The sequence below is a fragment of the Pongo pygmaeus genome, chromosome 11 (genome assembly GCF_028885625.2).
Source record: "Pongo pygmaeus isolate AG05252 chromosome 11, NHGRI_mPonPyg2-v2.0_pri, whole genome shotgun sequence".
NCBI lineage: Eukaryota > Metazoa > Chordata > Mammalia > Primates > Hominidae > Pongo > Pongo pygmaeus.
This window is the reverse complement of record NC_072384.2, coordinates 101,688,209-101,715,440: the sequence shown is the minus strand read 5'-3', so window position 1 is coordinate 101,715,440 and position 27,232 is coordinate 101,688,209. Positions and strand designations below refer to the sequence as shown.

Here is a 27,232-nt window from a genome sequence, read left to right as displayed (position 1 = left end):
GAGGTAATCAATCATTTTAAAATAACTTTTAATGTAATATGATTGTATAAATTAAGAAAATCAACTGAAGTAGGTCCCAGTTTACCACACCTCCAAACTATGTATTCTTTTTGAGACATGGTAGAGTCTCTTTTCTAATTAGGAAATATTAATTAAGACCTCTATGCCCTCATATGTTGTATCTCCTACAGGAGCAATAACCATACAAAAGGCCAGAATGCCTTCTGCCTCCATTTAATCAAATACTCAGTTGATTATAGATTATGTAAATAAATCTGCTTGAGAAAGGGCTTTTCTTGGCAAAACAAATCAGAATCTGTATATTAGCTCTGTCAAACCACGCAAGGAAAATAAATAAAAGCATAAACTCAATTCAGTAAATCTTTATTGAGCTCCCACGGGGTGCATGAATTTAGGATCTATAATTTACATAAGTAGGAAAGTGTTACTTTAGCCCCCTTTTTTAAAAAAAAAGCAAATTACAATTTCTGTATATATTTCAAGTGAATCATTTAATGTGAGTGAGGCTCAGTTAGATGTTATCATAAGTATTAACAGAAGAAAAAGGGAAAGCACAAACATTTTCCCTCTACCAGAAAAGGGTCTGATGTAAGATAAACTAGCCTGTTGGTTTAACAATAGCTCATTTAAAAGGCCAGAGAATCTGGGAGAAGAAGATGTACTTGGAAGCACTGTCCTCTGAGGGCCCATTCCCAACGGACAGCAAAATACTGAAAAAAATTAACTGGCTCAAAAATTATATTGAGAGATAAAAAGAGTTAGTCACAGCTTAGAAAAAAATTCCAGAATAAATGACACTAGCTAGATTAGTAATTCTGATATTTCCTTGGAGTTGTCATAGTACTCTGTGCGAAACAGAGGGACTACAAACTGGTGCCCCTTTGAACAGAGTGGTTTTAAATAATAGATTCTCCAGTGCACCAACTGTATTTTCAAGTATAATTCTGGTATTTGTACCTAGAAATACAGAAGAAAAAGCAGCAAGGAGAAAGTGTCAAGTATATAGGACATAAAATGATTTGGCAGCCCTAGAATTCCCAGTATGAGTCTTTTTCATCAGGAAAATCACATTCTGGCTCAGTCCAAGGTAACACTGGAGGCAATGATATTGATGGCTTGTTATAAGCAGGAGGCAACAGTGAAAGTATTGAATCCTGGCTTTCTTCTTTCATCTGTTAAAGAAACTCAAAATAAGGCTGTTGATATATCATTTCAATACATCAGTTTTGTTAGCAATAAATAACTTTTAAAGAATTTATGTTAAATGTGTTTAAAATTGTTTTCAGGTATTTCCCCTAAAACTGCCTTTGATTCTGGTCATCTGAAAACAGGAAGAAGAGCCAAATAAACTGACTTCTTATCAGAATTATTTTGCCCTTTCATCATTTCTGGCCAACATAGAAAATGTCTCTAAATTAATCAAAATATACACCAAGCATCAGTAATGTGATGATAGTCCATTTTATTTTTACTCATTCTGTTTTGAAGAATGAAAGTATTTTAGAAAGTCTATAATTGAACTACCAAAAGTTTTCTTGTTTTTAACTTTATTTTGTAACAAAGTTATTAGTAAGAACCTTGGTAACCAAAATATCTCATCAAGCCAACAAAATAAAGTGACTTTTTAATAGTAATTAAAAACATCGAGACAATGGATGATAGATCAGCTCACCTGTTTGAAGAAAACATGGGACAATAAACTGCTTGCTGATGGCCTGAAATTTTTAAGAAAATTATTAAAAAAACCTTTATATTAGAATGTAGATTTCAGGTGTACAAATATGTTAGAAATTAGGTTTAGAGCTATAAAACCCAATACAAAAAAAATAAAAACAATGTCTGTCAGAAGCCCAATTCTTAGCTATAACCTTGACTAAAGGAAATAACTGTAGAGGTATCCTTCAATTAATCCATACTCAACATTTACTGGACACAGTATTTACTAACAGTAACTTAGTAGGGTAGCAGCAATTTACATTTTATACTACTTAAGAGTCTTAACGTAAATGTGCTAATTAATGTCTAGAAAGAGTAACTGATTTTTACTCTGATTTTTCTTGTAAAAATCAGTTAGAAAATGGTACAGCTGAGACTGGAGCCCAACTCTTCCGATTTTTTTTTTTTTCTTTTGAGATGGAGTCTCGCTCTGTCACCTAGGTTACAGTGCAGTGGTGTGATCTCGGCTTACTGCAACCTCTGCTTACTGGGTTCAAGCAATTCTCTTCCCTCAGCCTCCCGAGCAGCTGGGACTACAGGTGCATGCCACCACATCCGGCTAATTTTTGTATTTTTAGTAGAGACGGGGTTTCACCATGTTGGCCAGGCTGGTCTTGAACTCCTGACCTCAGGCGATCCACGCACCTCGGCCTCCCAAAGTTCTGGGATTACAGGCGTGAGCCACCACGCCCAGCCTCTTCTGATTTTGAATCCAGTATTCTTCTCATCTGCTTGTTCCCACTAATTGTTCTTAGCACTGATATTTTCTAGAGTAGACAATATTTTGATCAAAAGATTTGTATTCTCCTGGAAGGGCAATGTTACAAAGCTTCTATAAAATGTAAAACAGGTACATTTTGTGCTATTTAGAAGAGATCAATATTACCTTTTCTCAGGATCTTGTTGCAAACAGAGCTGTACCAAGCTAAAGAAGGCAGGAGAGAAGGTTTTTGAGGATGGTGTGTGTAATCGGTCACTATTTACTGTGTGAGTTCCACTGGAGACAAGCACACTTTCACCAATCCCAGAGTCTACACCTGACCGGGAATTTTTCATTCTGGATTCTGATTGAGGGAAAATACTGATATCCAATGGGCTATAAGGAGGACCTTTCAGTTTCTGTAACAGCATCTAAAAGAAACAGAACTTTCCTTCAACACTTTTCAGGCAAAATATTAAAACAGTAACAACAATAAAGTTCCTAAGAGTCTATAGCAAACATGTTTAACAGAAATTATCTAGAATGTAAGCAATCTTATGAAAGGCAAGTAGCTCAGGGATTTTAGCAGCACTTACCTGAGTTCTATGCATGTCCTGGAAAGGCACCTGCCCACTGGCTAATTCACATGCTGTAATCCCAACACTGTAAATATCTGACTTCACATTATATCCATGTAAATCCTGTAGGACACAATTAATTTGAAGTCTTTTAGTGCAAATAAGTTAACCAAAAGTTATACACATGTGCTTTTTTTGATAAAGAATGGTGAACAATAATGGAAAAGAAACCCATAAGCGACAAATCAAGACACACTTCATATATGGTATTTAATTTCCTAACGTAATTTTGACAAGAAAGAGAGATAAAGTCTTGCAGAAGGCCATTCACCAATCCAAATATAAAGACACAACTGTACTTTAGCCAAACTCAGAAAACACTTGAGACACAGACAACCCAATGCAAAGGCCACACCTGACCTGTCTCAGTAGTTCTGGACTCAGCCACGGCTGCACTGATGTGCTGAACTGTGGGAAATCATACACAGCCCTATGCCTCTGTCCATGCTTAACCAAACTATGCAGATGGGACAGGCCAGAGAGGGTCACTAGGCCATCACCAGAAATGAGGATATGGCTGGCTTTAATACTCCTAGAACAAAAAGAAACAATCTAAGTAATAGGAAACTGGCCAATGAAGAAAGAATAAAAATCTGGCAGGAACAAATCCATATATTCTCTTGGAAATTAAATAACCTTTACAAAACAGCAGTATAAACTGCAAAACAGTACTGCAAAACTGCTGTTTACACAGGAAATGTTCAGGGAATAGGAATTCTTTCAGCTACTTACTACAGCATCAACACAAGTAAAGATATAATTGAAAGCTACGTGTTAAGAACTGATGGCCGGGTGCGGTGGCTCACGCCTGTAATCCCAGCACTTTGGGAGGCTAAGGCGTGCAGATCAGGAGGTCAGGAGATCGAGGCCATCCTGGATAACATGGTGAAACCCCGTCTCTACTAAAAATACAAAAAATTAGCCAGGCATGGTGGCAGGTGCCTGTAGTCCCAGCTACTTGGGAGGCTGAGGCAGGAGAATGGCATGAACCCAGGAGGTGGAGCTTGCAGTGAGCCAAGACTGCGCCACTGCACTCCAGCCTGGGGGACACAGCAAGACTCTGTCTCAAAAAAAAAAAAAAAAAAAAAAAACTGATAATATTTTTTCAAACAAGGAATGGAATCAAATAATTAATTTCACTTTTTTTTTTTTTTTTTTTGAGACAAAGTCTCACTCTGTGGCCCAGGCTGGAGTGCAGTGGAATGATCCTGGCTCACTGCAACCTTCACCTCCTGGGTTCAAGTGATTCTCCTGCCTCAGCCTCCTGAGTAGCTGGGACTGCAGGTATGTGCCACCACACCTGGCTAATATTTTTTTTTGTATTTTTAGTAGAGACAGGGTTTCACCATCTTGGCCAGGCTAGTCTCAAACTCATGACCTCAAGTGATCTGCCTGCCTCGGCCTCTCAAAGTGCTGGGATTACAGGCATGAGCCACCATGCCTGGCCAATTTCACTGTTTGTGAATGCTGTTACAAAACACCTAATAAGTTATCTAAAAAAAAAAATCAAACAATATTTGAAATGTAAGGTTATAAAGCTAAATGTAATACTGTCCAATAAGTGTCTCATACATCATTTATAAAAATATATCATACATTTCCTTTGTCAGATAAATTACAAGAGCCTTGTTTTTCGATCCCAAACACTGAATTTGGAAACTTAACAGAGAAGGACGGCCAATCATGTGGTGACATATAATGAAACCTCAGTTAACCAGAATATAGTGTGTTGGAAATACTTGGTTAACTAGAATTTTGCTAAAAAAAAAAAAAAAAAGTAAGACGAAAAGCTTTAAGGAGATTGAAACAAACAATAGGAAAGCAAGCTTATTTAAAAGTAACTTAATTAAAAAGTAAGACAAAGTCACAGTATATCTTAGAACAGCACTGTTTTTAACATTCAGTCAATCACTTTTGCATATACACTTTGGTAACAAGAGAAGTGATATTTAGGATGATAATCTCAAGGTACTGCAAAATAAGAAATCAAAGAAAAGTTTAATTCCAATTTATGTATAAGATGGAAAGCAGATAATGAAGCTCTTCATTTGCTTAAACAAAAACAAAACGAGAAACACCCAGCTAACTAGGATCCCATTTCCTACAGCTCATCTCCTGAACATCCTCATTAGATTGAGACTGTGAGCTCCATGAGGGCAGGCACTCCACCCTAGCCCCAAGAACTGCTTGGCACAGAGGATGTCTGAACACGTTTAGTGAATGGACATAAAATGTAAGCAATCCACTGCACCTAATGGTCCCTTCCTCCCTCAATTTTCACTTACAAGTTTCCTATCCCTTTTTTCTAACATTCAACTGCTCCTTCCTAAAACCTCCTTCAAAGAGCTCTTCCATTAAAATTATTTCATTTAATAAAATACAACTAAGTAAATACCTGTGAATACAGCCATTTTGGTGCAGATAGTTCAACCCTCTCACTGCTCCAAAGAGAATGTTTCTTATTAAAGTTTCACTCATTCCTTCAGGAAAATAGGTCCTCAAGAGTTGACTTGCTGAACCTGAAAGAAACCCCTAAAATCCTTAGATGACCATTGAAAGTGATTTTGCTTCCAGCTGTATTTTAATGTTCTTTTCAACCATAAACACAAACATATCTGTTACTTTTTGGAGTCTAACCCAAACAACACTTTCCCACACAAACATGATTTTCTTTCAAGAATCTTTAAACAATTTTTTTGTAATGTCACTCTAGAGATTAGGAAAGAGAATTAATGATTTGTCAATATTATTGAATAAAAATACATTCTGTGTGTAGATATATATATATATTTTTTCTTAAATCCAGAAGCAATTCACAAAAGCTGTCCTAAAAATCAAAGCTCTAGAATCCATTCACTATTTATTCAACACAATTATTGAACACTACTTTGTGCTAAGTACTACGTGAGCACCTGGGGACACCACAAATAAAAAATATATAAATGATCCGGGCCCTCAAGAAGCACAAGTCCAGTGAGGGACATGGGAACACACAAAGATGTTTCTAATACAGTGAAATAGTTTACAATGCAGTGAAACAGGGACAGGGATGGGGTGCAGAGGTGGAAAAACAACTTCTTCCTGCAGAATAACAGTAGGTCTCCATTAAAAGAGGGGAAGGAAGCTGAAGGGAAGACACAGCTTGTGCAAAGGCACGGAATTCTTGGAAAAGCAGTGGTGGTTCACTGATCACACCAATTCTTACTTTTTTCTGCAGACTAAAATTCAACATGTACCAGATATAGAAATATACCATGAAATCTAAAATCAGTCATTAGATGTATAAATTAAATGTGGCAAATCATAAATCTAAAATCCCAACTCATCTATATAATTATAAAATCTAGGCTAAGTTAATTTATTTAAAACCAGCATTCTTACCATAGGCCATAAATGGAGAAATAACCCAAAGCCAGCTGCCAACAGTGAAAACTGTCCAATAAGTTGTAATATTGGGATGCCGGAAAAAGTGGGATAGAATCACGGCTTTCTAGGATAAACACACAAGAGACAAGACATTTAAAAACAACCCTTTTTTCCTTATGACGAAAATGGCAGTCATGGTAGCTAATACTCAAGGGCGCTTATTAGTGAAAGCACTGTTCTTAGTGCTTTTATCTATTTAAATCTCACAACCACTCCACAAAGTATGGGATATTATGATTCCCATTTTTCAGAAGACAACACTTAAAAATAAGTTAGAAAACCTGTCCAAAAGCATGCAATTAATAAAAAGAAGTGGAAGTAGAATGTGAACTTAGTTTCCCTCTAGGGTCATACTCTTAATAACTGTACTATGTTCTTATCATAAAAACATTTAAAAATACATAAAAATCCCTCTATTGCTACCCCACAGAGAGCCACTGTTAACATTTTGGTATAGTTTCTCCTAGTCTTTTTTTGTTTGTGTAATATACATGTGCACATATAAATATTTTAAGAATTGGGGCCAGGCACAGTGGCTCACGCCTGTAATCCCAGCACTTTCGGAGGCCGAGGCAGGCAGATCATGAGGTCAGGAGATCGAGACCATCCTGGCTAACATGGTGAAACCCCGTCTCTAATAAAAATACAAAAAGTTAGCTGGGCGTGATGGCGGGCACCTGTAGTCCCAGCTACTCGGAAGGCTGAGGCAGGAGAATGGCGTGAACCCAGGAGGCAGAGCTTGCAGTGAGCCAAGATCGTGCCACTGCACTCCAGCCTGGGCGACTGAGCGAGACTCCATCTCAAAAAAAAAAAAAAAAAAAGAATTGGAACAATATCCAAATAAAATCCTTTCCCCCTTTATATAAAAAATGATTAGTGATGATAAAAATGGTATTATAAGATACCTGAAATGCAATTCTGTCAAAATTTGTTATTCGGAAATTAATTTTGCTTAACTGGATGAAAAGGAAACTGTTTTTGATTTCTTCTGTTTCCCTATGTGACTATTTAGGACTGACTAGGGGTATTGTAAAACTCCAGACTAGCATTTTGAATATGATATTCATTTGAAGGAGCAGCAGTTACCAAAGTTTGAATATATTTGTTCTTTCATATAATGAATCTGGCTTCCAAGTATTCTTTCCAATTCTGTAACTGCATGTTAATTAGAAGAAATCTGTATTTCCCTAACAGAAGAACTATTAGTTTGGGGGAGAAAATTCTTACAGATGTAATCTCCTCAAATAAACATTATATTAAATACAATCACCCCTCAGTATCCATGGAGCATTGGTTCCAGGACTGCATCCCCTGATCGCCTCCTACACACCACCCCATGAATGTACTAAAATCTAAGAATGCTCAAGTCCCTTGTATAAAGTGGCATAATATTCGCATATAAGCTATGCACATCCTCCTATATACTTTAAATCATTTCTAGGTTACTTATAATGTCTAATACAATGTAAATGCTAGGTAAATAGTTATGCTGTGTTTTATTTGTACTATTTTTATTGTATTATTTATTTTAAAATATATATTTTCTATTCACAATTGGTTGAATCTGCAGATGTGGAACCAGTGGATACAGAGGCCCAACTGTGTATCATTTTCTTCATATTGTTACCTGTAAAGCTTTCAGGCGTTCTTCATTGCAGTTTTCCAGATTTGTAATTTTTATAGTTACCAGTGTTCCTGTGGGAGTATGCCGTGCAAGATGGACAGAAGTCAAATTGTCAAATCCTCTTCCTATAATCAGACATAAAACTCATGTTAGTAACCAAAGAAGAAAAAAAATTGACAATTTAGACTTCATCAAAATTGAAAAGTCTTGCTCTTCAAAAAGTACTGTTAAGAAAATGAAAAGGCATACTACTGATTCAAAGTATTAATAATACTTATCAAGCAATCCAATTAAAAAACAGGCAGAGGATTAAACAGGCAATCCACAAAATAAGATATAGGAACAGCCAATATGCATATGAAAAGATGCTCAAGAGAGAAATGCAAATTAAAACAGTGACACACCATTACATATCTATTATAATGACTAAAATTGTGACTTGATAAACCAATTGCGATATACTCACACAATGGAATGCTACTCAGCAATCCCCTGTCCCCACTCCCAGTCCCTGGCAACCACCGATCTGATTTTTGTCACATAAATGGTATCAAAAAGAACACAGTCGTCAGCTTCTTTTGTGTTTAGCTTCTTTTTTTTTTTTTTTTTTTTTTTTTTATGATTTTTCTTTTTTTTTTTTTTTTCCTTTTATTATTATTATTATTATACTTTAGGTTTTATGGTACATGTGCGCAATGTGCAGGTAAGTTACATATGTATACATGTGCCATGCTGGTGCGCTGCACCCACCAACTCGTCATCTAGCATTAGGTATATCTCCCAATGCTATCCCTCCCCCCTCCCCCCACCCCACAACAGTCCCCAGAGTGTGATGTTCCCCTTCCTGTGTCCATGTGTTCTCATTGTTCAATTCCCACCTATGAGTGAGAATATGCGGTGTTTGGTTTTTTGTTCTTGCGATAGTTTACTGAGAATGATGATTTCCAATTTCATCCATGTCCCTACAAAGGACGTGAACTCATCATTTTTTATGGCTGCATAGTATTCCATGGTGTATATGTGCCACATTTTCTTAATCCAGTCTATCATTGTAGGACATTTGGGTTGGTTCCAAGTCTTTGCTATTGTGAATAATGCCGCAATAAACATATGTGTGCATGTGTCTTTATAGCAGCATGATTTATAGTCCTTTGGGTATATACCCAGTAATGGGATGGCTGGGTCGAATGGAATTTCTAGTTCTAGATCCCTGAGGAATCGCCACACTGACTTCCACAAGGGTTGAACTAGTTTACAGTCCCACCAACAGTGTAAAAGTGTTCCTATTTCTCCACATCCTCTCCAGCACCTGTTGTTTCCTGACTTTTTAATGATTGCCATTCTAACTGGTGTGAGATGGTATCTCATTGTGGTTTTGATTTGCATTTCTCTGATGGCCAGTGATGGTGAGCATTTTTTCATGTGTTTTTTGGCTGCATAAATGTCTTCTTTTGAGAAGTGTCTGTTCATGTCCTTCGCCCACTTTTTGATGGGGTTGTTTGTTTTTTTCTTGTAAATTTGTTGGAGTTCATTGTAGATTCTGGATATTAGCCCTTTGTCAGATGAGTAGGTTGCGAAAATTTTCTCCCATTTTGTAGGTTGCCTGTTCACTCTGATGGTGGTTTCTTTTGCTGTGCAGAAGCTCTTGAGTTTAATTAGATCCCATTTGTCAATTTTGGCTTTTGTTGCCATTGCTTTTGGTGTTTTAGACATGAAGTCCTTGCCCATGCCTATGTCCTGAATGGTAATGCCTAGGTTTTCTTCTAGGGTTTTTATGGTTTTAGGTCTAACATTTAAGTCTTTAATCCATCTTGAATTGATTTTTGTATAAGGTGTAAGGAAGGGATCCAGTTTCAGCTTTCTACATATGGCTAGCCAGTTTTCCCAGCACCATTTATTAAATAGGGAATCCTTTCCCCATTGCTTGTTTTTGTCAGGTTTGTCAAAGATCAGATACTTGTAGATATGTGGCATTATTTCTGACGGCTCTGTTCTGTTCCATTGATCTATATCTCTGTTTTGGTACCAGTACCATGCTGTTTTGGTTATGTAGCCTTGTAGTATAGTTTGAAGTCAGGTAGTGTGATGCCTCCAGCTTTGTTCTTTTGGCTTAGGATTGACTTGGCGATGCGGGCTCTTTTTTGGTTCCATATGAACTTTAAAGTAGTTTTTTCCAATTCTGAGAAGAAAGTCATTGGTAGCTTGATGGGGATGGCATTGAATCTGTAAATTACCTTGGGAAGGATGGCCATTTTCATGATATTGATTCTTCCTACCCATGAGCATGGAATGTTCTTCCATTTGTTTGTATCCTCTTTTATTTCCTTGAGCAGTGGTTTGTAGTTCTCCTTGAAGAGGTCTTTCACATCCCTTGTAAGTTGGATTCCTAGGTATTTTATTCTCTTTGAAGCAATTGTGAATGGGAGTTCACTCATGATTTGGCTCTCTGTTTGTCTGTTATTGATGTATAAGAATGCTTGTGATTTTTGCACGTTGATTTTGTATCCTGAGACTTTGCTGAAGTTGCTTATCAGCTTAAGGAGATTTTGGGCTGAGACAATGGGGTTTTCTAGATATACTATCATGTCATCTGCAAACAGGGACAATTTGATTTCCTCTTTTCCTAATTGAATACCCTTGATTTCCTTCTCCTGCCTAATTGCCCTGGCCAGAACTTCCAACACTATGTTGAATAGAAGTGGTGAGAGAGGGCATCCCTGTCTTGTGCCACTTTTCAAAGGGAATGCTTCCAGTTTTTGCCCATTCAGTATGATATTGGCTGTGGGTTTGTCATAAATAGCTCTTATTATTTTGAGATACGTCCCATCAATTCCTAATTTATTGAGAGTTTTTAGCATGAAGGGTTGTTGAATTTTGTCAAAGGCCTTTTCTGCATCTATTGAGATAATCATGTGGTTTTTGTCTTTCGTTCTGTTTATATGCTGGATTACATTTATTGATTTGTGTATATTGAACCAGCCTTGCATCCCAGGGATGAAGCCCACTTGATCATGGTGGATAAGCTTTTTGATGTGCTGCTGGATTCTGTTTGCCAGTATTTTATTGAGGATTTTTGCATCAATGTTCATCAAGGATATTGGTCTAAAATTCTCTTTTTTTGTTGTGTCTCTGCCAGGCTTTGGTATCAGGATGATGCTGGCCTCATAAAATGAGTTAGGGAGGATTCTCTCTTTTTCTATTGATTGGAATAGTTTCAGAAGGAATGGTACCAGCTCCTCCTTGTACCTCTGGTAGAATTCGGCTGTGAATCCATCTGGACCTGGACTTTTTTTGGTTGGTAAGCTATTGATTATTGCCACAATTTCAGCTCCTGTTATTGGTCTATTCAGAGATTCAACTTCTTCCTGGTTTAGTCTTGGGAGGGTGTATGTGTCGAGGAATTTATCCATTTCTTCTAGATTTTCTAGTTTATTTGCATAGAGGTGTTTGTAATATTCTCTGATGGTAGTTTGTATTTCTGTGGGATCGGTGGTGATATCCCCTTTATCATTTTTTATTGCATCTATTTGATTCTTCTCTCTTTTTTTCTTTATTAATCTTGCTAGCAGTCTATCAATTTTGTTGATCCTTTCAAAAAACCAGCTCCTGGATTCATTTATTTTTTGAAGGGTTTTTTGTGTCTCTATTTCCTTCAGTTCTGCTCTGATTTTAGTTATTTCTTGCCTTCTGCTAGCTTTTGAATGTGTTTGCTCTTGCTTTTCTAGTTCTTTTAATTGTGATGTTAGGGTGTCAATTTTGGATCTTTCCTGCTTTCTCTTGTGGGCATTTAGTGCTATAAATTTCCCTCTACACACTGCTTTGAATGCATCCCAGAGATTCTGGTATGTTGTGTCTTGGTTCTCGTTGGTTTCAAAGAACATCTTTATTTCTGCCTTCATTTCGTTATGTACCCAGTAGTCATTCAGGAGCAGGTTGTTCAGTTTCCACGTAGTTGAGCGGTTTTGAGTGAGATTCTTAATCCTGAGTTCTAGCTTGATTGCACTGTGATCTGAGAGACAGTTTGTTACAATTTCTGTTCTTTTACATTTATTGAGGAGAGCTTTACTTCCAAGTATATGGTCAATTTTGGAATAGGTGTGGTGTGGTGCTGAAAAAAATGTATAGTCTGTTGATTTGGGGTGGAGAGTTCTGTAGATGTCTATTAGGTCCGCTTGGTGCAGAGCTGAGTTCAATTCCTGGGTATCCTTGTTGACTTTCTGTCTCGTTGATCTGTCTAATGTTGATAGTGGGGTGTTAAAGTCTCCCATTATTAATGTGTGGGAGTCTAAGTCTCTTTGTAGGTCACTCAGGACTTGCTTTATGAATCTGGGTGCTCCTGTATTGGGTGCATATATATTTAGGATAGTTAGCTCTTCTTGTTGAATTAATCCCTTTACCATTATGTAATGGCCTTCTTTGTCTCTTTTGATCTTTGTTGGTTTAAAGTCTGTTTTATCAGAGACTAGGATTGCAACCCCTGCCTTTTTTTGTTTTCCATTTGCTTGGTAGATCTTCCTCCATCCTTTTATTTTGAGCCTATGTGTGTCTCTGCACGTGAGATGGGTTTCCTGAATACAGCACACTGATGGGTCTTGAGTCTTTATCCAGTTTGCCAGTCTGTGTCTTTTAATTGGAGCATTTAGTCCATTTACATTTAAAGTTAATATTGTTATGTGTGAATTTGATCCTGTCATTATGATGTTAGCTGGATATTTTGCTCGTTAGTTGATGCAGTCTCTTCCTAGTCTCGATGGTCTTTACATTTCGGTATGATTTTGCAGTGGCTGGTACTGGTTGTGCCTTTCCATGTTTAGCGCTTCCTTCAGGAGCTCTTTTAGGGCAGGCCTGGTGGTGACAAAATCTCTCAGCATTTGCTTGTCTGTAAAGTATTTTATTTCTCCTTCACTTATGAAGCTTAGTTTGGCAGGATATGAAATTCTGGGTTGAAAATTCTTTTCTTTAAGAATGTTGAATATTGGCCCCCACTCTCTTCTGGCTTGTAGGGTTTCTGCCGAGAGATCCGCTGTTAGTCTGATGGGCTTCCCTTTGATGGTAACCCGACCTTTCTCTCTGGCTGCCCTTAACATTTTTTCCTTCATTTCAACTTTGGTGAATCTGACAATTATGTGTCTTGGAGTTGCTCTTCTCGAGGAGTATCTTTGTGGCGTTCTCTGTATTTCCTGAATCTGAATGTTGGCCTGCCTTGCTAGATTGGGGAAGTTCTCCTGGATAATATCCTGCAGAGTGTTTTCCAACTTGTTTCCATTCTCCCCGTCACTTTCAGGTACACCAATCAGACGTAGATTTGGTCTTTTCACATAGTCCCACATTTCTTGGAGGCTTTGCTCGTTTCTTTTTATTCTTTTTTCTCTAAACTTCCCTTCTCGCTTCATTTCATTCATTTCATCTTCCAGGGCTGATACCCTTTCTTCCATTTGATCGCATCGGCTCCTGAGGCTTCTGCATTCTTCACGTAGTTCTCGAGCCTTGGTTTTCAGCTCCATCAGCTCCTTTAAGCACTTCTCTGTATTGGTTATTCTAGTTATACATTCTTCTAAATTTTTTTCAAAGTTTTCAACTTCTTTGCCTTTGGTTTGAATATCCTCCCGTAGCTCGGAGTAATTTGATCGTCTGAAGCCTTCTTCTCTCAGCTCGTCAAAGTCATTCTCTGTCCAGCTTTGTTCCGTTGCTGGTGAGGAACTGCGTTCCTTTGGAGGAGGAGAGGTACTCTGGTTTTTAGAGTTTCCAGTTTTTCTGCTCTGTTTTTTCCCCATCTTTGTGGTTTTATCTACTTTTGGTCTTTGATGATGGTGATGTACAGATGGGTTTTTGGTGTGGATGTCCTTTCTGTTAGTTTTCCTTCTAACAGACAGAACTCTCAGCTGCAGGTCTGTTGGAGTACCTGGCCGGCCGTGTGAGGTGTCAGTCTGCCCCTGCTGGGGGGTGCCTCCCAGTTAGGCTGCTCGGGGGTCAGGGGTCAGGGACCCACTTGAGGAGGCAGTCAGCCCGTTCTCAGATCTCCAGCTGCGTGCTGGGAGAACCACTGCTCTCCTCACAGCTGTCAGACAGGGACATTTAAGTCTGCAGAGGTTACTGCTGTCTTTTTGTTTGTCTGTGTCCTGCCCCCAGAGGTGGAGCCTACAGAGGCAGGCAGGCCTCCTTGAGCTGTGGTGGGCTCCACCCAGTTCAAGCTTCCAGGCTGCTTTGTTTACCTAAGCGAGCCCGGGCAATGGCGGGCGCCCCTCCCCCCGCCTCGCTGCCGACTTGCTGTTTGATCTCAGACTGCTGTGCTAGCAATCAGCGAGACTCCGTGGGCGTAGGACCCTCTGAGCCAGGTGCGGGCTATACTCTCCTGGGGCACCGTTTCCTAAGCCCGTCGGAAAAGCACAGTATTCGGGTGGGAGTGGCCCGATTTTCCAGGTGCCGTCTGTCACCCCTGGAAGGGGAACTCCCTGACCCCTTGCGCTTCCCGAGTGAGGCAATGCCTCGCCCCTGCTTCGGCTGGCGCACGGTGCGCTCACCCACTGACCTGCGCCCACTGTCTGGCACTCCCTAGTGAGATGAACACGGTACCTCAGATGGAAATGCAGAAATCACCGGTCTTCTGCGTCGCTCGCGCTGGGAGCTGTAGACCGGAGCTGTTCCTATTCGGCCATCTTGGCTCCTCCCCCGTGTTTAGCTTCTTTCACTTGGCATATGCTTCTGAGACTCATCCACGTTGTTGTATGTATCAGCAATTAATTTATATTGCTGAGCAATAAACAATTTATGGCTATACCACAATTTATTTATCCATTTATAATGCTGATGGTTATTAGGTTGTTTTCAGTTTTTGGTGACTATAAAGCTGCCAAAAACATTCCTACACAGGTTTTTAAGTAGACATATGTTTTCATTTATCTTTGGCAAATATCTGCGAGTGAGATTGCTGGGTCATGTGGTAAATGTATGCTTAACATTATAAGAAGTTGCCAAATTGTTTTCAAAAGTGGCTGAATCATTTCATATTCCCACAAACAATGTATAAGAGCTGTCACTGCCTGACATACTCACCAGCATTTGGTATCGTCAGCTTTTTAAATGTAAAACACCTAGAGTGGCACCTGCTAGCAGCCACCTAATAAATGTTAGTTACCTCCCTCTCTCCATGGTCACCAAATTTTGTCAGTTTTATTTTTGAAATGAAGTTAATCTCAAATTCATCACCTCCCCTCAGTGTCAGCGTCACTGACTTAGTTTGAGCCCTGTCCTGTCGCCCTGGATGTATGCAGTGACTCCCTCATATGCCGTGCATTCTCAGCCAGGGCACACACCAGAATTACTGAGGGAACTACTGCAAAATGCCTCTGACTTGGCCCCACTCCCCAGAAACCTTGGTTCAGTAGCTCTGTGACGGAATATAGGTGCTGTAATTTTTAAAAAGACACAGGTAATGAAGATGACACTTCTGGTTGTGCATTGCTGATCTACCACATCTTCCTGACTATTGCCTGAGTTGTTTTAAATTTGGCATTTTATCAATGGCAGGTCCTGCAGCAGCTGAGAGCTTAGATCCTACAGTCAGAAAGATCTGGTTTCAAATCACTAACTGTATGACTCAGAGCCTCAGTGTCCTCATCTGCGAAATGGGAGTGGCAAAGGGTTAAAGAAAAAAAATACATACTAAATGTTCAGCATAATGCCTGTTAGATGCTATTATTGTCATCACGATTCCACAATGTCTCTCTAGTGGAAGGACAATAAATTCCAAATCTCCACCTTAAATCCTCTGAGTAATAAGGAGGGTAGGTTGTGGAGGCCATTCTAAATCCAACCACATGAAGTCCTTCACAATGTGTTCCAAACCTGCCTTTCCAGATTCATCTCCTACCACTGCCTACTCTCCCCTTGTTCCCACTTGTAGTTACAGAGGAACTATACGGTATTCTCCCCTAACCATCCTTCCTCAGGCATTTACTGAGGTAAACATGTTTTTACGTTTTTAGAATTGGCACCATCTGAAACTCCTTTCTAATTTTGGGGCATTTGCCACTTTGTGTTATTTCAAAAAGGTCAGATCCTTACTCTCCCTTAATCTCCTTGACTCTGGCATGTGACCTATGCTTGGCCAACTGGAGCATGGAGTGAAGGACAAAGCAGCAGCAGTCATCAGAGCTCCCCGCAGGGGGCCAGCGTCTGGCGGCGGGCAGTACATTCACTAGGCTGCTCCTATTCCACAGTCCTGGTCCTTGTCACAAAGCTTCTCTTGGCTTCTTCCAAGCCTATTTCTCTAGCAAATAATTCTGTGAGTTAGCAGCATTGTTCAAATATTCCTTTTTCACTTAAGTTAGCCAGGATTGTTTATGTTGTCTATAACAAAACCTATGACTAGAATATCTAGCAAACTCTTCCTCATTCAAGATCCAGCCCCTTTTTGCCATCTCTCTTAACTCCCAGAGGTGGTTCGTTGTATGCTCCATCTTCTCCGTTCCCATAACACTTAGGACATACCTCTACTAAAGTACCCTCCAGTGCATAAAACGAAGCTATATTGTGTCTTCATCTTCCCAGAGATGATGTCAATTCCAAGTGTTCTACCATGCTTTGTTTCCCTAGCACCTAACACAATCACCGGTGTGTAGTGTTTAATAGATGTTTCTAAATATTCAGAGCAAATGTTTCACATATGTAAAGCTATAAACAATAACCCATCCTATTCTACACTTAACTGAAAAAGCTTTCTACTACAAATGATATTTTAGATAAATTTTTAAACTAAGAAGCAATTTAAAGGATTGTGACTGAAAAGATTTAGATGACTTGATTTTACTTCATACCCAGTAAAAATTATACCCATAAAATAGATGCTTCCCACAATAAACACACAAATAATATTTAGTGTCTTCCTCATCTAAATGTACTTCAATGGAAAAGTAAACGTTCTAGACAGTAATCTTGAAAAAATCTGAGTCATTAAGATAGACATAAATTAATTGAATCCACTTGACTGACACGATTAGCATCTAGTTTTATGCTGGAGGTAACAACAGAAAAACACTTGCCTACAAAATAATCTTTTTGTCATCAACTTAATTTCTAGCACTGAAGGGTCAATTAGAAATTCAGGATTATTACCTATTTCTACTTGGAGTTCGTAGTGAGAAACGTTGGTGGAACATAGTACTTCACTGGCTCTAGTTGATGGAGGTGACCAGGAAAGGGTTGGCTCATCAACCTGCATTTGTTTTTAAAGATAAAAACAAAATAGATGAACTTCTTGGTCCCCCTGCCCCAATATAAAACACTGGTGTTATATTTTCAAACACAGAGGTGCTCATTAGGAAGGTACTGCAAGGTGGCTTAAGACACTGTTTTCAGATCTAAAATGAATTTACCAATTGCTCATTGATGTTAGTTAGAAAGCTGTTAACCTATGGAGAGGGCAGGAAAAGCAGATTTACAGATAGCAAGGAATACTTCCCAGTGTAATTTCCAGTAAAATGTTTAGGAGATGCAAAGAATGTTAATTCCTCAGGATAGCTGACAAATGTACCAAGCGAAGAGCTGCAGTGACTTGTGAGGGATATTCTATGCTTGTGCTCTTGCTTCAAGCTAGAGCCATATTTTGCACAAGATACATGCTCTGCTAGTGAAGATGTTAACAGTCAAGGAACAGTTTCCAGACTGCAGCCTATTAAAATTGCTGATGAAGTTTTTTGCAAGATGAATCAGATGGGAGGTCAGAAAGAAAAATCAAAGGAGATAGACCTCCTAAGTGAGTGACCAAGTACTGATAGGAGGTCTCATGGTGTGCTTTGGAGTGAGAGTCAGGTTTGCACCTGAATACAGCGACAGTGAAATAACATGGATGTATGAAAAAGAAGCCTAAACTACTGGCTTTATATGATAGCCATGAGGGTCTCCCAATGGACATAAGTACTCCAAAGGACACTTAGGAGCCTCTACAGACAGGTGGCAGGGGAAGGAAGAAAGGGGAAAAACAACATTACTATGTGCTAGGAATTGTGTTAACTCCTTTTCACATTCTTGGCTCTTTTTAATCAAGAGACAGAGATGGAGTTTGAAACAGTGACAGGATTAAATGTTCCTGAAACTTTAAGAGAGCAGGAAAAAAAGGAATCATAAACCCATGGCTAAAGATGAATAAGGGTGACTATTGTTCAAGAGGAATGAAAGAATGTAAAAAGAAATTCTACTATACGATTGGAAATAATCCTGATGAGAAAACAAATCAAAATAAAGCAATTTAGTTTCTCTTTTTTTCTGCCTCTTTACAATCTGATGGAAGCAATTCAGTTTCTTTAAAACAGGTAGTCTTCAGATAAACTCAGATTTAATGACCACATAAAAGAGACAGAAAGAACATATAACAGCTTTAAAATTTTTTAAGTGATATCAACCTGTAAGCCTGTCAGGAAGGCTAGAGATGTAATGAACTAAGGCTTACAGTTCACAGGCTTGGGAAAAAACGGCATAATGTTACTGGGTGATGGACTAAAATCACAACTAATCGGCTTCTATTTTGCTTCCACCTATTCCATTAGGGAATTAGTCTTATTTAAACTAGAAGGGACACATGTTGTAAATAAGTATTCAAAGCTCTAAACAGGTTGTTTTAAGTAGGTTCAAACCTCCAGGCCCAGGGAAATTACACTTAGGATACGAAGTTTGCAACTATGGTAGAACTCAGATGAAAAACCAGAATAAAAGTAGCAAACAATGACCCAATTTTCAAAAAGGGAAAAAACTACAAAGGGGCAAGCTTGATGCTGCTGCCCAGCAAAGTCAGAGATCAAATTATTCGACAGGTGAATTATGGGCACTTTAAAAAGCTACATGGTAATCACAAGAAGACAACTCAGATTTACTAAGAGTAAATCATCCCAAACTAACCTCACTTCTCTTTTTCATTTGACCAGTTAGATGACAGAAAGCAAAAATTATGGCAAAGTCCTTGCCTTTGCTCTGTTAAACTTTTTAATGACTTCCTGAAAATGAAAAAGGCTGGCTTGAAAAAAGAAAAAGTATGGATCACGCATTGCTGGGCATAGCTAATTACCAAAAAAAGAAAAAAAAAAAGGCAGGACTCACAATCATCCTGAACAGCTAGAAGAATGGGCCCAGATCAGTAAAATTTTACAAGGATAAATGCAAAACCTTACACTTAAGCTTAAAAAAAAAAAAACCAATAGCCTAAATACAAAATTGAGGATAACAGGTTTATGACTTGGAGGTTTCAGTCAGTAGCATGACAGAGAAGGTTAAATAAAAGCACAATATTGAGCTACATTTACAGAAGCAAAATTGAGCAGACTGGAAGAGACAAGAGTTTCACTGTATTCTGAAATGATTAGTTAGTATCTGGAGCACCATGGATAATTGAGACACCACAATTTAAGAGGGAATTGTAAAATGGTGATTGTAAAATGGTGATGCCTAGAGAAGGCCAACCAAATTGGTAAAGGTTCCAGGAACAATGAAGGAGTTGGAAATATTTAATCTGGAAAAGAAAATATTAAGAATATATATAGTTGCTATTTGCAAGTGGCCAAAAGACTAATATAGAAGGGTAAACAATTGTTCAGCAAGAAGAGCTGAGATCAACAGATAGAAGCTCCAGGAAGTAGATTTCAGTTCCGCATAAGAAATATGGAGTAACCGGTGCCATCCAAGTGTGGCTCAGGCATCAAGCTGCCTCTTTCCGTTATCCGCTCTCCACTGATATATTTGGAGGTTGGACGACCACCACTGACAGTAGTTGAGCTACAGGGAGGTACAAGAACTGGAAGTGAAGAGGGAATGGTCAGCAATTGGAAGGCTAGGAAAAGAAAAGTTTTGATGCCCACAGATGTCTGCTTGCAGCGAAAGGAAGTACTGTGATATGAATTTCAAGTACTTTGACAGCTGTCATTACTTCTCCATTATACACTAAACTGCTTCTAATTATGATTTGGTTTCCCATGTAACTTTTCTGTAAGAGTGGACTGATAATACAATGTAAGGGCACCATTTCCTCTGGCACTGGGAGACTGGGTTTGTAATGAGCTTGATTAATGTGGATCTGATACTGAAATATGGATCCACTCTAGGTTTGCTGACTAAATCCAGTTTATGATCCTAAGAGGCTGAGGAACAGACCCTACATCATAGTTCAATAATCAAGCCAATGAATAGCACTCTGAAGTGTTTTCAGAGAGATGCTGCCAGACTTTTACTTGTGGTGAAACATACCTTTCTGTATGTTTCTATTTTTCTATGATGACTATTCTTCTATGATGGAGCTCCTTTTATTTAAATTTCTACAATGAACTCTCAGAGATATTGTAGAGAACACTCCCTACATAAGTTGAAAATTAGACTAGATGGCCTCTCATGAATCACTGTAATGCTAAAATTGCATTACTTTAAAAAGCAGCATCTCAGCTCAAACATCACAGCCTTTCATTTGCAAAGGTTAACTATAGAAAATGAATTTTCCTACAGATAGAGGGTTTCCAAAGTTATAGGAAACATAAATCACTTGGAAAACTAGACTGCCCTCCAAACATGATATTTTAACATAAAATTTAATTCTATCTATAAAGTCCAGGCCAATGGAGAACAAGTTGTCCAAAGAAAAGACAACAGATGGTGTTTTACAGCATGACTCAGAGAGCGCACAAGGAAGTTTTTCTAGTCATCAGGCACCAGTTTCTAGCTGGTGTCAACTTACATTATACAACTTTTCCAATTCATTTTTCCACGAGAGACTTCAGATTATGCTTCTGCTTCTCTCACTGAAGATTTTAGTCTAACTCTCCTAACAGAGAGAGATGTGACATTTCAATCCTTAAATTATAAAAAGGCTCCAACCTGAAGGTTTGAAGGATTCAGGTGGCAGCTGTGAACGTTTGCTTAGTTCTAGGCCTCTCTCTGGGTAACAGCATGGAGACAAGAATCACTTTACTTTCTGCCTCACCCAAAGGGAATTACTTGAATTAAAACTCAGACTGGGAGGGAGGTGGATAAAGATGGCTGAATGGAACCCTCCAGTAATCTTCCCCCACCCTTCAGGAACACCAAATTGAACAACTATCCAAACAAGAAGGCACCTTTGTAAGAATAAAAAATCAGGTGAGCTATCACAGTACCTGGTTTTAACTTCCTATCACTGAAAGAGGCACTGAACAGGGAAGGAAAGACAGTCTTGAATAGCTGATGCCTCCCCTCCTGCATCCCCTGGGGAGGGAGAGTGCAGTGATTGTGGGACTTTGCACTGGAACTCAGTGTTGCCTGTCACAGCAGAGAGCAACACAGTAAAGAATTCAGCCAGCGCCCAAGGAGGGAGCATTTAGATCAGCCTTAGCCAGAGGGGAATCACCCATCCCAGCAGTTGGAACCTGAATTCCAGCAAGCCTTGTCTGCCACCACAGGCTGAAGCCCTCTGGGGTCCTAAATAAACTTGAAAGGTAGTCTAGCCCACAAGGACTGCAATTCCAGGGCAATTCCTGGTGCTGTGCTGGGCTTGGAGCCAGTGGACTTGGGGGGCCCATGACCTAGTGAGACACTAGCCAGGGCGGCCAAGGGAGGGCTTCTGTCACTCCTATTCCAACCCCAGGCAGTGCAGCTTGTAGCTCCAGGAGATTCCTTCCTTTCCCTTGAGGGGAGAGGAAAGGAAAGAATAAAGAGGACTTTGTCTTGCAACTTGGATACCAGCTCAGCCACAGTAGAATAGGGCACCAGGCAGAGTCCTGAGGCCCCCATTCCAAGCCCTAGCTCCTGGACAACATTTCTAGACACACCCTGGGCCAGAAGGGAAACTGCTCCCATGAAGGGAAGGACCTAGTTCTGGCAGGATCCATCACCTGCTGACTAAGACCTTGCGCCTTGAATAAACATCAACGGTACCCAGGCAGTACCTGCTGTGGGCCTTGGGTGAAACTCAGGGCCATGCTGGCTTCAGGTGTGAACCAGCACATTCCCAACTGTGGTGGCCACAGGTAGAGGCTCCTTCTGCTTGAGTAGAGGAGAGGGGACAGTAAAGGGGGCTTGGTCTTGCAGCTTGGGTACCAGCTCAGCCACAGTAGGCTAGAGCACCAAGCAGACTCCTGGGGTCCCTGATTCCAGGCCTTGGCTCCTGGATAGCACTTCTGGACTGGCCCTGGGCTAAAGGGTAGCCCACTGCCCTGAAGGGAGAAACCCAGGCCTGGCAATATTCACCACAAGCTGACAGAAGAGCCCTCAGGCCTTGAGTGAACACTGGCAATAGCCAGGCAGGACTCTGCAATGGGCCTGGGACAATGGTGGCCATGAGAGACTCCTTCTGCCTGAGGAAAGGAGAGGGAAGAATGGCAAGGACTTTGTCCTGTGGTTTGGGTGCCAGCTCAGCTGCAGTAGAATAGAGCACAAAGTAGATTCCTAAGATTCCTGACCCATGGCCCTGGCTCCCAGAAGGCATTTCTGGACCCACCCAGGGCCAGGTGGGGAGCTCACTGCCCTGAAGAGAAGGACACAGCCTGGCTGGATTCAACACCTGCTGACTGAAGAGCCCTTGGTATCCTTGAGTGAACATCCAGCTGGGCAGTGGTGGCTGCAGGCCTGGGGCAAGACCTAGTGCTGTGCTGAGCTTCAGGTCTGACCCAGTGCAGTCCTAGTGGTGGTGGCAACAGGGGTAATTGTGTCACCCCTCACCCAGCTCCAGGCAGCTCAGCATGGAAAGAGAAACTGTTTTGGGGGAAAAGTAAGGGAAGAAAACGAGATTCCCTGCCTAGTAATCCAGGTAATTCTCTCAGACCTTACCCACGACCACCAAGATGGTACCTCTGTGAGTCTGCAAGAGTCACAGTTTTGCTGGGCTTGAAGTGGTCCCTAATGCAGATAGAGTTACGGTGACCAAAGACTTAGATCACAATACTCAATTCCCTGTAAATACTTGGAAAGCCTCCCAAGGATGGGTACAAATAAGTTCAGCCTTCAAAGACTATGATAAATACCTAACTCTTCAATGCTCACACATTAATGAACATCCACAAGCATCAAGAACATCTAGGAAAACATGATTTCACCAAATGAGCAAAGTAAGGTACCAGTGACCAATCCCAAAGTGACAGAGATACGTGACCTTCCAGACAGAGAATTTGAAATAGCTGTTTTGAGGAAGTTCAACAAATTTCAAGACAACACAGAGAAGGAATTCAGAATCCCATCAGATAAATTTAACAAAGAGATGGAAATAATTTTTTAAAAATCAAGCAAATTCTAATTCAACTGACATACTGAAGAATGCATTAGAGTCTCAATAGCAAAATTGATCAAGCAGAAGAAAGAATTAGTGAGACTGAAGACAGGCTATTTGAAAATACAGAGAAGACAAAAGAAAAAAGAATATGAAAGAATGAAGCACACCTATAAGATCTAGAAAACAGCCTCAAAAGGGCATATCTAAGAGTTATTGGCATTGAAGAGGAGGTAGAGAAAGAAATCAGAATAGAAAGTTTATTCAAAGGGATAATAACACAGAACTTTCCAAGCCTAGAGAAAGATATCAATATCCAAGTATCCAAGAAGTTATCCAAGTATCGAAGATATCAATATCCAGTATCCAAGAAGGTTATGGAACACCCAGCAGATTTAACCCAAAAAAGACATTTAACAATCAAACTTCCGAAGATCAAGGATAAAGAAAGGATACTAAAAGAAGTAAGAAAAAAAGAAAGAACATATAAAGGGGCTCCAATACATCTTGCAGCAGACTTATCAGTGGAAACCTTACCTTACAGGCTGGGAGAGAGTAGCATAACATATTTAAAGTGCTGAAGGAAAACCTTTTTCTTTTTTTTTTTTTTGAGATGGAGTCTCACTCTCACCCAGGCTGGAGTGCAATGATGCAATCTTGGCTCACTGCAACTTCCACCTCCCAAGTTCAAGCAATTCTCCTGCCTCAGCCTCCCAAGTAGGCGGGATTATAGGCATGTGCCACCATGCCCAGCTAATTTTTTGTATTTTTAGTAGAGATGGGGTTTCACCATGTTAGCCAGGATGGTCTCAATCTCCTGACCTTGTGATCCGCCCACCCTGGCCTCCCAAAGTGCTGGGATTACAGGTGTGAGCCACCGTACCCAGTGAAAAACTTTCATAGTTTATCCAGTGAAAATATCCTTCAAACATGGAAGGAGAAATAAAGACTTTCCCAGACAAACAAAAGCTGAGGGATTTCATCAATGCCAGACCTCTGCTACAAGAAATGCTAAAGGGAGTTTTTCAATCTGAAAGAAAAGGTTGTTAACGAGCAGTAAGAAATTATCTGAAGGTACAAAACTCACGGGTAATAAATACACAGATAAAAACAGACTATATAACATTGTAATTGTGGTGTATAAACTACTCATATCTTGAGCAGAAAGATTAAAAGATGAACAAATGACAACTACAATACCTTTTCAAAATAGTACAAGAAGATATAAATAGAAACCACAAAAAGTTAAAAAACAGGAGGAATGAAGTTAAAGTGTACAGTTTTTATTAGTTCTCTTTGCCTGTTTGTTTTTGCAATTAGTGTCAAGTTGTCAGTTTAAAATAACATGTTATGTTATTTGCAAGCCTCATGGTAACCTCAAATCATAAAATCTACAACACATACACACACACAAAAATAAAAAACAAGAAACTAAAACATACTGCCAGAGAAAATAAACTTCACAAAAAGGAAGAAGACAGGAAGGAAGGAAGAGGATACAAAACAAATAACAAAAGCCAGCAGTTAAGTCCTTATCAATAATAATACTGAATGTCAATGGATTAAACTCTCCAATGAATAGACATAGAGTAGCTGAATCAATTAAAAGAAGATTCAATTATCTGTTGCCTACAAGAACCACACTTCACCTATAAAGACACTCATAGACTGAAAATAAATAGTGGAAGAAAAACATTCCATATAAATGGAAACTGAAAAAGAACAGGAGTCGATATACATGTATATCAGGCAAAATGAATTCCAAGGCAAAACTTATAAAAAGAGACATGGAAGGTCATTATATAATCCTAAGCAAAAAGAACAAAACTGGAGGAATCACATTACCTGACTTCAAATTATACTACAGAGCTATTATAACCAAAACAGCATGGTACTTGTATACAAACAGACACACAGACCAATGGAACAGAACAGAGAACTCAGAAATAAATCCATACTACAGTGAACCCATTTTTGACAAAGATGCCAAGAACATACACTGGGGAAAGGACAGTCTCTTCAATAAGTGGTGCTGGGAAAACTGGATATTCGTATGCAGAAGAATGAAAGTAGATCCCTACCTCTTCCTATATTAAAAAATAAAATTGAAATGGATTAAAGACTTAAATCTAAGACCTCAAACTATGAAATTACTACAAGAAAACATGGAGGAAGCTGTCCAGGAAATTGGTCTGGGCAAAGGTTAATTGAGTAATACCCCAAAAGTAGAGGCAATCAAGCAAAAACGGACAAATGAGATCACAGCAAGTTAAAAAGCTTCTGCACAGCAAAAGAAAAAACAAAGTGAAGAGACAACCCACAGAACGGGGGAACATATTTGCAAATTACCCATCTGATAAGGGATTAATAACCAGAATATATAAGGAGCTCAAACAATCCAATTTTAAAAATCTAACAATCTGATTTAAAAATGGGCAAAAGATCTAGAAATGGACATTTCTCAAAAGAAGACATACAGTTCTGGGCACATTGGCTCACACCTGTAAGCCCAATACTTTGGGAGGCTGAGGTGGGAGGATCACTTGAGGCTAGGAGTTCAAGATCAGCCTGGTCAACATAGTGAGACCTCTTTTAATTAGCTGGGTGTGGTAATACATGCCTGTAGTCCTAGCTTATCAATAACCTGAGGTGAAAGGATTGCTTGAACCCAGGAGTTCAAGGTTGCTGTGAGCTATGATTACACCACTGCAGTGCAGCCTGGGTGGCAAAGCAAGATGCCATCTCTAAAAAAAATAAAAATAAAAATAATTTTTTTTAAAAGATGACATACAAATGGCAAACAGGCATATGAAAAAGTGCTCAACATCACTGATCATCAGAGAAATGCAAATCAAAACTACAAGGGAATATCATCTCACCCTAGTTAAAATGGCTTTTATCCAAAAGACAGGCAATAACAAATGCTGGTGAGGATATGGAGAAAAGAGAACCCTCATATGCTGTTGGTGATAATGCACATTAGTACAACCACTATGGAGAACAGTATGGAGGTTCCTCAAAAAACTAAAAAAAAAAACAACTACCATATGATCCAGCAATCCCACTGACAGGTATATACCCAAAAGAAAAGAAATCAGTATATTGATGAGATATATACGCATCCATGTTTATTGCAGCACTATTGACAACAGCCAAGACTTGGAAGAAACCTAAGTGTCCATCAACAGATGAATGGATAAAGAAAATGTGGTACATATGTACAATGGAATACTATTTAGCCACAAAAAAGAATGAGATACTACCATTTGCAACAACATGGATGGAAGTGAAGGACATTATGTTAAGTGAAATATGGCAGGCCCAGAAAGACAAACTTCACATGTTCTCACTCAGCTGTGGGAGCTAAAAATTAAAACAATTGAACTCATGGAGATAGAGAATAGAGGCCAAGAAGGGGTGCGGGGCAGAGTGGAGATGGTTAATGAGTACAAAAATATAGTTAGATAGAATGAGTAAGACCTAGTATTTGATAACATGACAGAGTGACTACAGTCAACAATAACTTATTATACATTTTAAAATAACTAAAAGTATAATCGGAATGTTTATAACACAAAGAAATGATTTATGCTTAAAGTGATAAACCATTTACCCATTTAGTAATTATTACATATCATATGCCTGTATCAAAATATCTCAGGTACCCCATAAATATATACATCTTCTATGTACTCCAAATTTTTTTTTGAAAAACCCCTCAGATACTACATCCTATTTTATGAAGAGACAGGTAACTAGAAGACTAGAGTATTAATGAATAAAAAGCCAAATAACAGAAATAAAGGCAGCTGAAGATAGGACTGGGGGTTAAATTATAAGCAAAATTAACTGGGATTCACTGATTTTGTAGCGAATAAGGCATTTGCAAGGTA

At 39.3% G+C, this 27,232-nt stretch overlaps 1 protein-coding gene across 1 annotated transcript in view; it reads right to left on the bottom strand.

Moving 5' to 3' along the window:
* Positions 1-368: 368 nt before the first annotated feature.
* The window catches only part of STRADB (STE20 related adaptor beta), a 35,886-nt gene continuing 9,022 nt past the window's right edge, over positions 369-27,232 (bottom strand). Inside the window, exons 4-12 of the mRNA XM_054479117.2 lie at positions 17,240-17,339; positions 8,129-8,250; positions 6,457-6,565; positions 5,471-5,594; positions 3,436-3,607; positions 3,034-3,138; positions 2,624-2,868; positions 1,694-1,736; positions 369-1,193 (exon numbers count right to left, since the gene is read on the bottom strand). Of these exons, the coding sequence (XP_054335092.1) occupies positions 1,050-1,193; positions 1,694-1,736; positions 2,624-2,868; positions 3,034-3,138; positions 3,436-3,607; positions 5,471-5,594; positions 6,457-6,565; positions 8,129-8,250; positions 17,240-17,339 (1,164 nt within the window). The 3' untranslated portion in view covers positions 369-1,049. The remainder of the gene's footprint in view (positions 1,194-1,693; positions 1,737-2,623; positions 2,869-3,033; positions 3,139-3,435; positions 3,608-5,470; positions 5,595-6,456; positions 6,566-8,128; positions 8,251-17,239; positions 17,340-27,232) is intronic.